This window comes from Nerophis ophidion, linkage group LG10, assembly GCF_033978795.1.
Source record: "Nerophis ophidion isolate RoL-2023_Sa linkage group LG10, RoL_Noph_v1.0, whole genome shotgun sequence".
NCBI classification, from domain to species: Eukaryota; Metazoa; Chordata; class Actinopteri; order Syngnathiformes; family Syngnathidae; genus Nerophis; species Nerophis ophidion.
This window is the reverse complement of record NC_084620.1, coordinates 49,961,538-49,979,700: the sequence shown is the minus strand read 5'-3', so window position 1 is coordinate 49,979,700 and position 18,163 is coordinate 49,961,538. Positions and strand designations below refer to the sequence as shown.

Below are 18,163 nucleotides of genomic sequence, written 5' to 3'. Positions count from 1 at the left end.
AAAAATTTTAGTGGGATTAATTTATTTTTTTTAAGTCAAACTGTCATTAAAAAAATAATAATAATAAATATTTCTAGGAATTATTAATTTTCTTAAAAGCTCCATATACTAAAAGCTCCAAATACTTCACATGGAATATTCTTCTTTAAAAAAGAAATTGTTGCACATTTTGTGTTTTGCTGAACAAAAAGGGCTTGAAACATAATTAAATCAATATTAATAGCCACAGGGTTTAAAGCGTAGGAACAAAGTAGCGGCTCACATGTGAGAGTTGATTTAGAGACTTAAGTGTTGAAAGTAAAAAAAAAAAAAAGATGCATGTTGTATTTTTTAAACGTTTATGAGTGGGGTCCAGTTTGGGTCACTGAAAATATTAGTGGGATTTATTTAAAAAATTTAAAAATAAATAATAATAATAATGAATGAAATGTTAATCTTGCACATTTGGAGTTTTGTTGAACAAAAAAGGCATAAAACATAATTAAATAAATATTAATACAAACAGCTCGATCTGAATGGAACGCTCTATTATTATCCAACATGATTTTTTTGAAAATACACAAAAGTACAAGCCGCAGGGTTCAAAGCGTAGTAACAAAGTGGCGGCTCACATGTGAGAGTTGATCTAGAGACTTAAGTGTTGAAAGTAAAAAAAAATTATGTTATATTTTTCAAACATTTATGAGTGAGGGCCCGTTTGGGTCAATGGAAAAATTTAGTAGGATTTATTTCTTTTTTTTTTTCCAAACTGTCATTAAAAAATAATAATAATAATAATAATGAATGAAAATCAATGTCTCTAGGAATGATTGACCCATTAAAAGCTCAAATACTTCACATGGAATATTGTTCTTTAAAAAAGGAATTGTTGAAAATGTTGTGCTTTGTTCAACAAAAAGGGCATAAAACATAATAAAATCAATATTAATACAAACGGCTCAACACTATTATTATGCAACACGATTTTTACAAGCCGCAGGGTTCAAAGCGTAGGAACAAAGTACCGTAGCGGTTCACATGTGAGACTTTAGTGTTGGAGAGCAGGAATTGAGGTGAAGAGGTGAGAATGTGGTGTTGTGTTGAAAAGTCGCTATGTGAAGCACTTTCTCCCGTGTAGTCGGATTAGGATGCTGCTATTTGGCCCTTAGTGGTCCCCTCAGAACTAAATCCCTTATCGGAACATCTTTTTATTTTGCTCCATAAAGGAGCGAGGAGGAAATGGAAACTGAGCCTACTGTTGGTTTTAGTATCAGCCATTCAGTGTTTTCCCCACAAGGGAGGTTATTTGGAACGTGACAGGAAAGACCCCGAATGTGGCCCCTCAGGTGCAGAAAGGCAGGTGGTGTGCAGGGAGTCTCCTTTCAGGCCTTTTATTGTGTGGAATTTAACTTGAGTGGAGCAATCATTGTCCTTAGTCTTCTATGCATTGTGGACTTTGTGACCACCAGGGGCCTCAGGCCACTCTTTTACAATGGAGGGCCATAGGAGGGGCCCCCGGACTTAGTTTGGGTGCTATTGTAGTCCCCCGCATGTTTAAGTACAAACCAGGAATGTCGACTTGTTTGTTTTTCATTTTCAAAACCATCGCAATGTTCAAAACCCAAAACCAGTTGGCACGTTGTGTAAATGATAAATAAAAAGAGAATACAAAAATTTGCTGAATCCTTTCCAACTAATATTCAATTGAATTGACTGCAAAGACAAGATATTTCATGTTCAAACTTCATTTTTTCCCCCCGCAAATAATCATTAACTTTGAATTTAATGGCAGCAACACATTGCAAATAAGTTGTCCCAGTTTTACCAGTGTGTTATATGGCCTTTCCTTTTAACAACACTCAGTGAAGTTTTGGGAACTGAGGAGACACATTTTTGAAGTGGAATTATTTCCAAATCTTGCTTGATGTACAGCTTAAGTTGTTCAACAGTCTCCCTTCTCATATTTTAGCCTTCACACATTTTCAATGGGAGACAGGTCTGGACTACAGACAGGCCAGTCTAGTACCCTCACTCTTACTACGAAGCCACGCTGTTGTAACATGCGGCTTGGCATCGTCTTGCTGAAATAAGCAGGGGCGTCCATGATAACTTTGCTTGGATGACAACATATGTTGCTCCAAAACCTGTATAATAATAATAATAATAATAGATTTATATCGCGCTTTTCTATTGTTAGGTACTCAAAGCGCTCACAGAGAAGTTGGAACCCATCATTCATTCACACTGGTGGTGGTAAGCTACATCAGTAGCCACAGCTGCCCTGTGGTAGACTGACGGAAGCGTGGCTGCCAGTTTGCGCCTACGGCCCCTCCGGCCAACACCAATCATTCATTCACCAGTGTGAGCGGCACCGGGGGCAAAGGTGACGTATCGAAGGTGTGTAATATCATGGCTTACGTGCAGTGATTTCTCCAGATTCTCTAAACCTTTCGATGAGATTACAGAGCGTGGATGGTGAAATCCCTAAATTCCTTGCAATAGCTGGTGGAGAAATATTCTTTTTAAACAATTTGCTCTGGCATTTGTTGACAAAGTGGTGACCCTCGCCCCATCCTTGTTTGTGAAAGCTGCTTTTATACCCAATCATGGCACCCACCTGTTCCCAATTAGCCTGTTCCAAATAAATGTTTGATGAGCATTACTCAAGTTTCTCAGTCTTTTTTGCCACTTATGCCAGCTTTTTTGAAACATATTCCATTAAAATTCCAAAATGAGCAAATATTTGCAAAAAATACCTTTTTGAATGTTAAATATCTTGTCTTTGCAGTCTATTCAATTGAATATAAGTTGAAAAGGATTTGCAAATCATTGCATTCTCTTTTTATTTAATATTTACACAACGTGACAACTTCAATGCTTTTGGGGGTTTTTTTTAAACGGTGCAGCAAATTTATGGATTTGGATATGGATCCGTACTGGCCGTCATGTAAGTCGGAGTGGAATTTACCCAGCATGCCCGTGAGCCAGATGGCGAGGTCCTCCTGCATGGGCACCAGGGTGGCTTCATGCCGCACCGCCAGCCACTGGTCGTACTGGAAGACGTCTGTGAGGCCGGGGCCGTGCCGCTGGGCCAAGGGACTGCGAGGACTACGCGGGCTCAGTGAGGGGGCGTCGAACTTCTCTCCAAACCACACCTGGACAAGAAAACACAACAATCATACATTGTTCTACCATCCACTTTTATTTTTTTGTCAAACTAATTCTAACAACATGTCAGACTCAAGACCCAAATCTGGCCCAGCACATTATTTATGTGGTCCGCCACATCATTAGGTGGCCAACCACCTCATTCAAGTGGCCCACCACTACTTAAGGCACACCACGTTTAAAGTGGCCGACCACGTCATTTTATGTGGTAAACCACCTCATTTATGTGGCCCACCATGTTACTTATAGTGGCCCACCATTTCAATAAATGTAGTCTGCCACATTTACGTGACCTGCCATATAAATGCGATCCGCCCAATCATCGTATAAGGTGCACAACGTTATTTATGTGGCCTGTCACATAAATAAATGTGGACCACAAAATCATTGTATGTTGTCCACAACATTTATTAACGTGGCCTGCCTCATGAATACATGTGGTCCGACGATTCATTGTAAGTGGTCCACGACATTATTTAATGGCCTTCCACATAAAAAATAGTGGACCTCCCAATCATTTTATGAGGTGCACAACATTATTTTATGTGGCCTGCAACATAAATAAATGTGGTCCGCCCAATTATTGTATGTTGTCCACAACATTTATTATTGTGGCCTGTGTCATAAACACATGTGGACCGCCGAATCATTGTAAGTGGCCCACAACATTATTTAAGGTGACCTTCCACAAAAATAATTGTGGACCACCCAATCATTGTAAGTGGTCCACAACATTATTTAAAATGGCCTGCGACATAAATAAATGTGGACCACCATTGTATCAGGTACACAACATCATTTTATGTGGCCTGCTACATAAATAAATGTGGTCCTCCGAATTTTTGTATGTTGTCCACAACATTTTTTATAATGGCCTGCCTCACTAATAAATGTGGTCCGCCGATTCATTGTAAGTGGTCCAAAACGTTATTTAAGGTCACCTTCCGCATAAATAATGTGGACCACCCAATCATTGTAAGTGGTCCACAACATTATTTAAAATGGCCTGCGACATAAATAAATGTGGACCACCCAATCATTGTATGAGCTACACAACATCCTTTAATGTGGCCTGCTACATAAATAAATGTGGTCCTCCGAATTTTTGTATGTTGTCCACAGCATTTTTTTATAGTGGCCTGCCTCACTAATAAATGTGGTCCGCCGATTCATTGTAAGTGGTCCACAACATTATATAAGGTCACCTTTCACATAAATAATTGTGGACCACCCAATCATTGTAAGTGGTCCACAACATTATTTAAAGTGGCCTGCCACATAAATAAATGTGGACCACCCAGTCATTGTATTAGGTGCACAACATTATTTTATGTGGCCTGCAACATAAATAAAAGTGGTCCTTCGAATTATTGTACATTGTCCACAACATCTATTAATTGGCCTGCCTCATAAATAAATGTGGTCCACTCAATCATTGTAAGTGGTCCACGACATTATTTAACGTGGCCTGCCACATAAATAAATGTGGACCACTAAATCATTGTATTAGGTGCACAACATTATTTTATGTGGCCTGCAACATAAATAAATGTGGTCCTTTGAATTATTGTACATTGTCCACAACATTTATTAATTGACCTGCCTCATAAATAAATGTGGACCACCCAATCATTGTAAGTGGTCCACAACATTATTTAAAGTGGCCTTCCACATAAATAATGTGGACCACCCAATCATTGTAAGTGGTCCACAACATTTTTAAAGTGGCCTGCCACATAAATAAATGTGGACCACCCATTCATTGTATGAGGTGCACAAAATTATTTTATGTGGCCTGCAACATAAATACATGTGGTCCTTTGAATTATTGTACATTGTCCACAACATTTATTAATTGATCTGCCTCATAAATAATTGTGGACCCCCCAATCATTGTAAGTGGTCCACAACATTATTTAAAGTGGCCTGCCACATAAATAAATGTGGACCACCCATTCATTGTATGAGGTGAACAAAATTATTTTAAGTGGCCTGTCACATAAATAAATGTGGACCACCAAATCATTTTATGTTGTCCACACATTTTTTTAATGTGGCCACCCTCATAAATACATGTGGTCCGCCGATTCATTGTAAGAAGTCCACAACATTATTTAAGGGGGCCTTCCACATAAATAATTGTGGACCCCCCAATCATTGTAAGTGGTCCACAACATTATTTAAAGTGGCCTGCCACATAAATAAATGTGGACCACCAAATCATTGTATGAGGTGCACAACATTATTTTAGGTGTCCTGCAACATAAGTAAATGTGGTCCACCCAATCATTGTTTGTTGTCCGCAAAATTATTTAAAGTGGCCTTTCACATAAATAATTGTGGACCACCCAATCATTGTACACGGTCTGCAACATTATTTACTGTGGCCTGCCACATAAATAAATGTGGACCACCAAATCATTGTATGAGGTGCATAACATAATTTTACGTGGCCTGCAACATAAAAACATGTGGTCAGCCCAATTATTGTATGTTGTCCACAACATTTATTATGGTGGCCTGCCTCATTAATAAATGTGGTCCACTAAATCATTGTAAGTGGTCCACAACATTATTTAATGTGGCCTTCCACATAAATACATGTGGTCCGCCGATTCATTGTAAGTGGCCCACAACATTATTTAAATTGGCCTGCCACATAAATAAATGTGGACCACCCGATCATTGTATGAGGTGCACAACATTATTTTACGTGGCCTGCTACATAAATAAATGTGGTCCTCTGAATTTTTGTATGTTGTCCACAACATTTATTATTGTGGCCTGCCTCATTAATAAAGTGGTCCACTAAATCATTGTAAGTGGTCCACAACATTATTTAAACTGGCCTTCCACATAAATAACTGTGGACCACCAAATCATTGTAAGTTGTCCACAACATTATTTAAACTAGTCTGCCACATAAATAAATGTGGACCACCCAATCCTTGTATGAGGTGCACAACATTTTACGTGGCCTGCTACATAAATAAATGTGGTCCTCTGAATTTTTGTATGTTGTCCACAACATTTATTATTGTGGCCTGCCTCATTAATAAATGTGGTTCACTCAATCATTGTAAGTGGTCCACAAGGTTATTTAAATTGGCCTTACACATAAATAGTTGTGGACCACCCAATCATTGTATGAGGTGCACAACATTATTTTACGTGGCCTGCTACATAAATAAATGTGGTCCTCTGAATTTTTGTATGTTGTCCACAACATTTATTATTGTGGCCTGCCTCATTAATAAATGTGGTTCACTCAATCATTGTAAGTGGTCCACAACATTATTTAAAGTGGCCTGCCACATAAATGTGGACCACCCATTCATTGCATGAGGTGCACAAAATTATTTTATGTGGCCTGCAACATAAATAAATGTGGTCCTTTGAATTATTGTACATTGTCCACAACATTTATTAATTGATCTGCCTCATAAATAAATGTGGACCACCCAATCATTGTAAGTGGTCCACAACATTATTTAAAGTGGCCTTCCACATAAATAATGTGGACCACCCAATCATTGTAAGTGGTCCAAAACATTATTTAAAGTGGCCTGCCACATGAATAAATGTGGACCACCCAATCATTGTATGAGGTGCACAAAATTATTTTATGTGGCCTGTCACATAAATAAACGTGGACCACCAAATCTTTGTATGTTGTCCACAAATTTTTTTATGTGGCCTGCCTCATAAATAAATGTGGTCCGTCGATTCATTGTAAGAGGTCCACAACATTAAGGGGGCCTTCCACATAAATAATTGTGGACCCCCCAATCATTGTAAGTGGTCCACAACATTATTTAAAGTGGCCTGCCACATAAATAAATGTGGACCACCCATTCATTGTATGAGGTGCACAAAATTATTTTATGTGGCCTGTCACATAAATAAATGTGGACCACCAAATCATTGTATGTTGTCCACACATTTTTTTTATGTGGCCACCCTCATAAATACATGTGGTCCGCCGATTCATTGTAAGAAGTCCACAACATTATTTAAGAGGGCCTTCCACATAAATAATTGTGGACCCCCCAATCATTGTAAGTCGTCCACAACATTATTTAAAGTGGCCTGCCACATAAATAAATGTGGACCACCAAATCATTGTATGAGGTGCACAACATTATTTTATGTGGCCTGTCACAAAAATAAACGTGGACCACCAAATCTTTGTATGTTGTCCACAAAATTTTTAATGTGGCCTGCCTCATAAATAAATGTGGTCCGTCGATTCATTGTAAGAGGTCCACAACATTAAGGGGGCCTTCCACATAAATAATTGTGGACCCCCCAATCATTGTAAGTGGTCCACAACATTATTTAAAGTGGCCTGCCACATAAATAAATGTGGACCACCCATTCATTGTATGAGGTGCACAAAATTATTTTATGTGGCCTGTCACATAAATAAATGTGGACCACCAAATCATTGTATGTTGTCCACACATTTTTTTTATGTGGCCACCCTCATAAATACATGTGGTCCGCCGATTCATTGTAAGAAGTCCACAACATTATTTAAGAGGGCCTTCCACATAAATAATTGTGGACCCCCCAATCATTGTAAGTCGTCCACAACATTATTTAATGTGGCCTGCCACATAAATAAATGTGGACCACCAAATCATTGTATGAGGTGCACAACATTATTTTATGTGTCCTGCAACATAAGTAAATGTGGTCCGCCCAATTATTGTATGTTGTCCAAAACATTTATTAAATGTGGCCTGCCTCATAAATGTGGTCCACCCAATCATTGTTTGTTGTCCGCAAAATTATTTAAAGTGGCCTTTCACATAAATAATTGTGGACCACCCAATCATTGTACACGGTCAGCAACATTATTTAAAGTGACCTGCCACATAAATAAATGTGGACCACCAAATCATTGTATGAGGTGCATAACATAATTTTACGTGGCCTGCAACATAAAAACATGTGGTCAGCCCAATTATTGTATGTTGTCCACAACATTTATTATAGTGGCCTGCCTCATTAATAAATGTGGTCCACTAAATCATTGTAAGTGGCCCACAACATTATTTAAAGTGGCCTTCCACATAAATACATGTGGTCCGCCGATTCATTGTATGTGGCCCACAACATTATTTAATTTGGCCTGCCACATAAATAAATGTGGACCACCCGATCATTGTATGAGGTGCACAACATTATTTTACGTGGCCTGCTACATAAATAAATGTGGTCCTCTGAATTTTTGTATGTTGTCCACAACATTTATTATTGTGGCCTGCCTCATTAATAAAAGTGGTCCACTAAATCATTGTAAGTGGTCCACAACATTGGCCTTCCACATAAATAACTGTGGACCACCCAATCATTGTAAGTTGTCCACAACATTATTTAAACTGGTCTGCCACATAAATAAATGTGGACCACCCAATCCTTGTATGAGGTGCACATATTTTTTTAAAGTGGCCTGCCTCATAAATACATGTTGTCCGCCGATTCATTGTACGTGGTCCACAACATTATTTGAATTGGCCTGCCACATAAATAAATGTGGACCACCCAATCATTGTATGAGGTGCACAACATTATTTTACGTGGCCTGCTACATAAATAAATGTGGTCCTCTGAATTTTTGTATGTTGTCCACAACATTTATTATTGTGGCCTGCCTCATTAATAAATGTGGTTCACTCAATCATTGTAAGTGGTCCACAAGGTTATTTAAAGTGGCCTTACACATAAATAGTTGTGGACCACCCAATCATTGTATGAGGTGCAAAACATTATTTTACGTGGCCTGCTACATAAATAAATGTGGTCCTCTGAATTTTTGTATGTTGTCCACAACATTTATTATTGTGGCCTGCCTCATTAATAAATGTGGTTCACTCAATCATTGTAAGTGGTCCACAACATTATTTAAAGTGGCCTGCCACATAAATGTGGACCACCCATTCATTGTTTGAGGTGCACAAAAATATTTTATGTGGCCTGCAACATAAATAAATGTGGTCCTTTGAATTATTGTACATTGTCCACAACATTTATTAATTGATCTGCCTCATAAATAAATGTGGACCACCCAATCATTGTAAGTGGTCCACAACATTATTTAAAGTGGCCTTCCACATAAATAATGTGGACCACCCAATCATTGTAAGTGGTCCAAAACATTATTTAAATTGGCCTGCCACATGAATAAATGTGGACCACCCAATCATTGTATGAGGTGCACAAAATTATTTTATGTGTTCTGTCACATAAATAAACGTGGACCACCAAATCTTTGTATGTTGTCCACACATTTTTTTTATGTGGCCACCCTCATAAATACATGTGGTCCGCCGATTCATTGTAAGAAGTCCACAACATTATTTAAGAGGGCCTTCCACATAAATAATTGTGGACCCCCCAATCATTGTAAGTGGTCCACAACATTATTTAAAGTGGCCTGCCACATAAATAAATGTGGACCACCAAATCATTGTATGAGGTGCACAACATTATTTTATGTGTCCTGCAACATAAGTAAATGTGGTCCGCCCAATTATTGTATGTTGTCCACAACAGTTATTAAATGTGGCCTGCCTCATAAATAAATGTGGTCCACCCAATCATTGTTTGTTGTCCGCAACATTATTTAAAGTGGCCTTTCACATTAATAATTGTGGACCACCCAATCATTGTACACGGTCTGCAACATTATTTATATAGCGCTTTTTCTCTAGTGACTCAAAGCGCTTTACATAGTGAAACCCAATATCTAAGTTACATTCAAACCAGTGTGGGTGGCACTGAGAGCAGGTGGGTAAAGTGTCTTGCCCAAGGACACAACGGCAGTGACTAGGATGGCAGAAGTGGGAATCGAACCTGCAACCCTCAAGTTGCTGGTACAGCCACTCTACCAACCGAGCTAAACCGCCTTCCACATAAATAACTGTGGATCACACAATCATTGTAAGTTGTCCACAACATTAATTAAAGTGGCCTGTCACATAAATAAATGTGGACCACCCAATCCTTGTATGAGGTGCACAATTATTTTTTTTTAATGTGGCCTGCCTCATAAATACATGTGGTCCGCCGATTCATTGTAAGTGGTCCACAACATTATTTAAAGTGGCCTGCCACATAAATAAACATGGACCACCCAATCATTGTATGAGGTGCACAACATTATTTTACGTGGCCTGCTACATAAATAAATGTGGTCCTCTGAATTTTTTTATGTTGTCCACAACATTTATTATTGTGGCCTGCCTCATTAATAAATGTGGTTCACTCAATCATTGTAAGTGGTCCACAAGATTATTTAAAGTGGCCTTCCACATAAATAATTGTGGACCACCCAATCATTGTAAGTGGTCCACAACATTATTTAAGTTGGCCTGCCACATAAATAAATGTGGACCACCCAATCATTGTGTGAGGTGCACAACATCATTTTATGTGGCCTGCTACATAAATAAATGTGGTCCTGCGAATTTTTGTATGTTGTCCACAACATTTTTTATAGTGGCCTGCCTCACTAATAAATGTGGTCCGCCGATTCATTGTAAGTGGTCCACAACATTATATAAGGTCACCTTCCACATAAATAATTGTGGACCACCCAATCATTGTAAGTGGTCCACAACATTATTTAAGTTGGCCTGCCACATAAATAAATGTGGACCACCCAATCATTGTGTGAGGTGCACAACATCATTTTATGTGGCCTGCCTCATAAATAAATGTGGTCCGCCGATTCATTGTAAGTGGTCCACAACATTATATAAGGTCACCTGCCACATAAATAAACGTGGACCACCCAGTCATTGCATTAGGTGCACAACATTATTTTACGTGGCCTGCAACATAAATAAATTTGGTCCTTTGAATTATTGTACATTGTCCACAACATTTATTAATTGACCTGCCTCATAAATAAATGTGGACCACCCAATCATTGTAAGTGGTCCACAACATTATTTAAGGGGGCCTTCCACATAAATAATTGTGGACCCCCCAATCATTGTAAGTGGTCCACAACATTATTTAAAGTGGCCTGCCACATAAATAAATGTGGACCACCAAATCATTGTATTAGGTGCACAACATTATTTTATGTGGCCTGCAACATAAGTAAATGTGGTCCGCCCAATTGTTGTATGTTGTCCACAACATTTACTAAATGTGGCCTGCCTCATAAATAAATGTGGTCCACCCAATCATTGTATGTTGTCCGCAACATTTATTATAGTGGCCTGCCTCATTGATAAATGTGGTCCACTAAATCATTGTAAGTGGTCCACAACATTATTTAAAGTGGCCTTCCACATAAATAATTGTGGACCACCCAATCGTTGTAAGTTGTCCACAACATTATTTAAACTGGCCTGCCACATAAATAAATGTGGACCACCCAATCCTTGTATGAGGTGCACACATTTTTTTTTTTAAATCGGCCTGCCTCATAAATACATGTTGTCCGCCGATTCATTGTACGTGGTCCACAACATTATTTGAATTGGCCTGCCACATAAATAAATGTGGACCACCCAATCATTGTATGAGGTGCACAACATTATTTTACGTGGCCTGCTACATAAATAAATGTGGTCCTCTAAATTTTTGTATGTTGTCCGCAACATTTATTATTGTGGCCTGCCTCATTAATAAATGTGGTTCACTCAATCATTGTAAGTGGTCCACAAGATTATTTAACGTGGCCTTCCACATAAATAATTGTGGACCACCCAATCATTGTAAGTGGCCCACAACATTATTCAAAGTGCCCTGCCACATAAATAAATGTGGACCACCAAATCATTGTATGAGGTGCACAACATTATTTTATGTGGCCTGCAACATAAATAAATGTCGTCCTCCCAATTATTGTATGTTGTCCACAACATTTATTAATGTGGCCTGCCTCATAAATAAATGTGGTCCACCCAATCATTGTAAGTGGTCCAGAACATTTAAAGTGGCCTTCCATATAAATAATTGTGGACCACCCAATCATTGTAAGTGGTCCACAACATTATTTAAAGTGGCCTACCATGTCATTTTAATTGGCCTGCAGCAATCATGATATGTCCCTTTCTTTTGTCACCTCATTTTGTCGTCCATAAATATCCGTCACTTGACGTACACTATCCGAGGTAAGTATGTGTCAATCTGTCAATTCAAATATGATCATTATAATAATAAATATAATAATAATTAAAATATAATAATTCAAATACACTAATAGAAAGGAAATGGTGTCATGAAGTTATAGAAGGTTTATATTGATGTATAGTCACGGGCCATAATTGCAATGTGGCCTTACCAGAAAAAAACAGTTTGACACGCTGACCTGGAACTTGAAAGGTGTAGACAACCACAATGTATCCCACTGGCCATCCTTCTTGTTTATGATACTTGGTACAAAAGCAGTTTATTCGGCTCAAATAATAAGAGGAGCTCAAATGACTTTCCTCAACGATTCCTCAGGACTTGAGTGCTGGAGTCAGGTGACCAACTATGAATGCTTCTCCTGTGAAGACCTGACAAAGATGAGTGGGCGTGGAAGGCTTTATGTCCCGTGTGAAGGGACACCTTCCATTGTTGACACCACAGATCGGCTTCTTCATTGTTATTACCAGTCCAGTACAGTCCAGAAAAGTCTATCCTTAAAAAAAAAGGAATGTATTGTGGAACTTGGTTCCACTTATGTGGAAAACCCGTCCAAGTTGTTGTCACCACTAAAAAAGGACAAGTGTTGGTGTCAAATTGGAGACATGTAGTCCAAAAAAAGTGTTTATGTCGTCCAAACTACGTCTTCAGTCTGGCCCATGAGACGTCGTGAGTCCACAGAGGAGTCTTACCAATGTCTCCACAATCATTTGAAACATCAGACTTCTGAAAAGTTGCCGGATATTTGTGGACCACGTGAGGAAATCGGGTCAATGACCGTGAATCGTGCTTTGATGGGCGTCAAGTGATGTGTTCAAAGTGCCTGCAGCCAGCCACTGATCCTGAATCCTTAAACTCCTGTCCTCTCGTGTCCATCTCATGTCCTCACATGTCCTCTCATGTATATCTCATATCTAATGTTTTCTCGTGTCCTTCTCATGTCCATTTAATATCCTCTAATGTCCATTTAGTGTATATCTTATGTCCTCTCATGTACTTCTCATTTCTATCTCATGTATATCTCATGTCCTCCTCGTGTGTATCTAATGTCCTCTCATGTCCATCTCATGTATATCCAATATCCTCTCATGTATATATAATGTCCATTTAATGTCCTCTCATGTCCATCTCATGTATAGCCAATGTCCTCCCATGTCCATATCATGTACATCTAATGTCCTCCCATGTCCATATCATGTAAATCAAATGTCCTCTTATGTCCACCGCATGTGCATCTTATGTATATCTAATGTCCTTTCATGTATATCTAATGTTCTCTCATGTATATATAATGTCCATTTAATGTCCTGTCATGTTCATCTCATATATCTATATTGTCCATTTAATGTCATGTATATCTAATGTCCATCTCAAGGATATTTAATTTCCTCTCATGTCCATCTCATGTATATCTAATGTTCTCTCATGTATATTTAATGTCTTCTCTTGTCCATCTCATGTATATATAATGTCCATTTAATGTCCTGTCATGTTCATCTCATGTATCTATAATGTCCATTTAATGTCCTCTAATGTCCATCTCATGGATATTTAGTTTCCTCTCATGTCCATTTAATGTCTTCTCATGTCCATCTCATGTATATCTAATGTTCTCTCATGTCATGTCCATCTCGTGTAAATATAAAGTCCTCTCATGTCCATCTAATGTCCTCCCAGGTGTATCTAATGTCCTCTCATATGAATCTAATGTCCATCTCATCTCCATATCATGTATATCTAATGTTCTCCTGATGTCACTCTCATGTCCATATAATGTCCTCTCATGTCCATCTCATGAATATCTAATGTCCTCTCATGTCCATCTCATGTATATCTAATGTTCTCTCATGTATATTTAATGTCTTCTCTTGTCCATCTCATGTATATATAATGTCCATTTAATGTCCTGTCATGTTCATCTCATGTATCTATAATGTCCATGTAATGTCCTCTAATGTCCATCTCATGGATATTTAGTTTCCTCTCATGTCCATTTAATGTCTTCTCATGTCCATCTCATGTATATCTAATGTTCTCTCATGTCATGTCCATCTCGTGTAAATATAAAGTCCTCTCATGTCCATCTAATGTCCTCCCAGGTGTATCTAATGTCCTCTCATATGAATCTAATGTCAATCTCATCTCCATATAATGTATATCTAATGTTCTCCTGATGTCACTCTCATGTCCATATAATGTCCTCTCATGTCCATCTCATGAATATCTAATGTCCTCTCATGTCCATCTCATGTATATACAATGTCCTCTCATGTCCATCTCATCTCCATATAGTGTATATCTAATGTCCTCCTCATGTCCATCTTATGTATATCTAATGTCCTGGTCATGTCCATCTCATGTCCATGTCATGCCTCTCTGCGGTCCAACAACACCCATGGTGTGTCCAACACATTCTTAGATTGTGTATGAGCATCGTTGTAATCCACAGATGAGGAGCAGATGTGCATGAGGGTGAGTCATGCAGACATGTTTGGTTACATAACTTGCACATGGCCTTCATCTCAGTGTCCATCACAGCTGCAACATTGGGACATCTCAGCAGCAATGTTGAGACATGTCAGCAGCAACGTTGGGACATGTCAGCAGCAACGTTGGGACAAGTCAGGAGCAACGTTGGGACATGTCAGCAGCAACGTTGGGACATGTCAGGAGCAACGTTGGGACATGTCAGGAGCAACGTTGGGACATGTCAGCAGCAACGTTGGGACATGTCAGCAGCAACGTTGGGACATGTCAGCAGCTACGTTGGGACATGTCAGCAGCTACGTTGGGACATGTCAGCAGCAACGTTGGGACATGTCAGCAGCAACGTTGGGACATGTCAGGAGCAACGTTGGGACATGTCAGGAGCAACGTTGGGACATGTCAGGAGCAACATTGGGACAAGTCAGGAGCAACGTTGGGACATGTCAGGAGCAACGTTGGGACATGTCAGGAGCAACGTTGGGACATGTCAGGAGCAACGTTGGGACATGTCAGGAGCAACGTTGGGACATGTCTGGAGCAACATTGGGACATGTGTGGAGCATGTCTTGGTTTTAATCCTATTCAAAATTTAAAGTGCTGAAACAAATTAAAATATCAGTAATCATTTAAAATAAAAATAAAAATAAATTATATCCAAATTTAATAAATAATTCTTCATTCATATTATTCTTAAAGAAACTGTCAATAAAATTAAAGAGCAAACAAAAATACAGCTTCACCACCTTAGTCATATTTTTTGCACTTAAATGTATTTATGACTTTAGCTCCATTCTTCGGTTTGTTTGATATTGTCATGACTGCCACTAGTGGTGGAGAAGTGTATTACAACTGAGCACCACTGCTGACAAACAGATATTTTAGTTAAAATGGTTAAAAATATATATCGAAATTATTACTAAAAAAGTGAAGGAAACATTTTTTTATTTGTCTAAATTGATTAGAGTATGTGTATTAGAAGGAAATATATATATATATACAGTGGGGCAAGAAAGTATTTCGTCAGCCACCGATTGTGCAAGTTGTCCCACTTAAAATGATGACAGAGGTCTGTGATTTTCATCATAGGTACACTTCAACTGTGAGACAGAAAGTATAAAAAAAAAATCCAGGAATTCACATTGTAGGAATTTTAAAGAATGTCTTTATAAATTATGGTGAAAAATAAGTATTTTGTCAACCATTCAAAGCTCTCACTGATGGAAGGAGGTTTTGGCTCAAAATCTCACGAAACATGGCCCCCATTCATTCTTTCCTAACACGAATTAATCGTCCTATCCCCTTGGCAGAAAAACAGCCACAAAGCATGATGTTTCCACCCCCATGCATCACAGTAGCTATGGTGTTCTTGGGATGCAACTCAGTATTCTTCTTCCTCCAAACACGACGAGTTGAGTTTATACCAAAGAGTTCTATTTTGGTTTCATCTGACCACATGACATTCTCCAAATCCTCTGCTGTATCATCCAGTTTATTCCACTCCGGGCCACGGTGACTCATCTCATGCGGTCACGGGCTCACGTGCTCGGGGTCCCTGAAGGCACCATCTGACCACGTGCCAACATCTGGAGCCGACGTGAACTGGCGTGCACCGCCCTGGGACCCAAACACAAAACACCTGAGGTTCCAAAGCGAGAACGTCACCTTCGTGAAAAGACCCGAACGGACCCAGATGGACGTTGCGTAACAACAAGTCATGTGACCTCCTGCTAATTCCAAACGCGAGGCAGCATATTGTTGCATTCACGACCCGTTACGTAAAAGATTAAGATGTATTTCTTTAAATCTGCATCGAGAGCAGATTAGGAGCTAATCTGCAATTTTCTTAAGGCACCTGGGTTTTGATCGGGCAGAGGAACGCGGTCTTTGTAATCCAGCAAATAATGCAAGCTGGTCGTGGAGATTTAAAGCAGCGTGCGCCTCCACATTAGATTTAGCTCATGCGCTTAACTTGAGCCACTTATACCGAGGGCCTCCAAACCTCCTGAGGGGGAGGATCCTTCAACATAAATTTAGCCAGCATTGTGATTTCAGTGCTAATGTTCCTCATGGTGTCCTCCTAAAACAGGGGTCACCAACCTTTTTGAAAACAAGACCTACTTTTTGGGTACTGATTAATGCCAAAGGCTACCAGTTTGATTCACACCTAAATAAATTGCCAGAAATAACCAATTTGCTCGATTTACCTTTAATAAATAAATCTACATAAATAAAAAAAAAGGGTATTTCTGTCCGTCATTCCGTCGTACCTTTTTTTTCCTTTCCGTTTTTGTAGAGAATAAATGATGAAAAAAAAACCACTTAATTGAACGGTTAAATATGAAAGAAAACAGGGGGAAAAAATGAAACTTAAACTTTGAAACAGAGTTTATCTTCAATTTTGACTCTTTAAAATTCAAAATTCAACCGAAAAAAATTAAGAGAAAAACTAGCTAATTCGAATCTTTTTGAAAAGAAATAAATTATGGAACATCATTAGTAATTTTTTCCTGATTAAGATTAATTTAAAAATTTTGATGACATGTTTTAAATAAGTTAAAATCCAATTTGCACTTTGTTATAATATATAACAAATTGGACCAAGCTATATCTCTAACAAAGACAAATCATTATTTCTTCTAGATTTTCCAGAACAAAAATTTTAAAAGAAATTCAAAAGACTTTGAAATAAGATTTAAATTTGATTTTAAGGATTTTCTAGATTTGCCAGAATGTTTTTTTTTAATTTTAATCATAATAAGTGTGAAGAAATATTTCACAAATATTCTTCGTCGAAAAAACAGAAGCTAAAATGAAGAAATAAATTAAAATGTATTTATTATTCTTTACAATAAATTAAAAAAATACTTCAACATTGATTTAAATTGTCAGGTATATGTTTAAAAATCCTAAAATCATTTTTAAGGTTGTATTTTTTCTCTAATATTGTCTTTCTGAGAGTTATAAGAAGCAAAGTAAAAAAAAAACAAATTAATTTATTTAAACAAGTGAAGACCAAGTCTTTAAAATATTTTCTTGGATTTTCAAATTCTATTTGCGTTTTGTCTCTCTTAGAATTAAAAAGGTTGAGCAAAGCGAGACCAGTTTGCTAGTAAATAAATACAATTTTAAAAATAGAGGCAGCTCACTGGTAAGTGCTGTTATTTCAGCTATTTTTAGAACAGGCCAGCAGGCGACTCATCTGGTCCTTACGGGCACCGCGTTGGTGACCCCTGTCCTAAAACAACAGTGTCAAAGTCATGTCCGCTGAGGGGCCACACGGAGAAAAATCTATTGCCAAATGGCAAAATCATGGCATGATAACTCAAAAATAAAGACAACTTCAGATTTGTTTAAAGATAAACCAAATTGTACAAAT

General features: G+C 38.2%; 1 protein-coding gene across 2 annotated transcripts in view; it reads right to left on the bottom strand.

Annotated features, from left to right (window-relative positions):
- Window positions 1-18,163, bottom strand: part of gas2l3 (growth arrest-specific 2 like 3) — an 85,834-nt gene that overhangs the window by 15,704 nt on the left and 51,967 nt on the right. For both annotated transcript variants that reach the window (XM_061914024.1, XM_061914023.1), the window contains exon 3: window positions 2,948-3,134. In XM_061914024.1, the coding sequence (XP_061770008.1) occupies window positions 2,948-3,134 (187 nt within the window). The remainder of the gene's footprint in view (window positions 1-2,947; window positions 3,135-18,163) is intronic.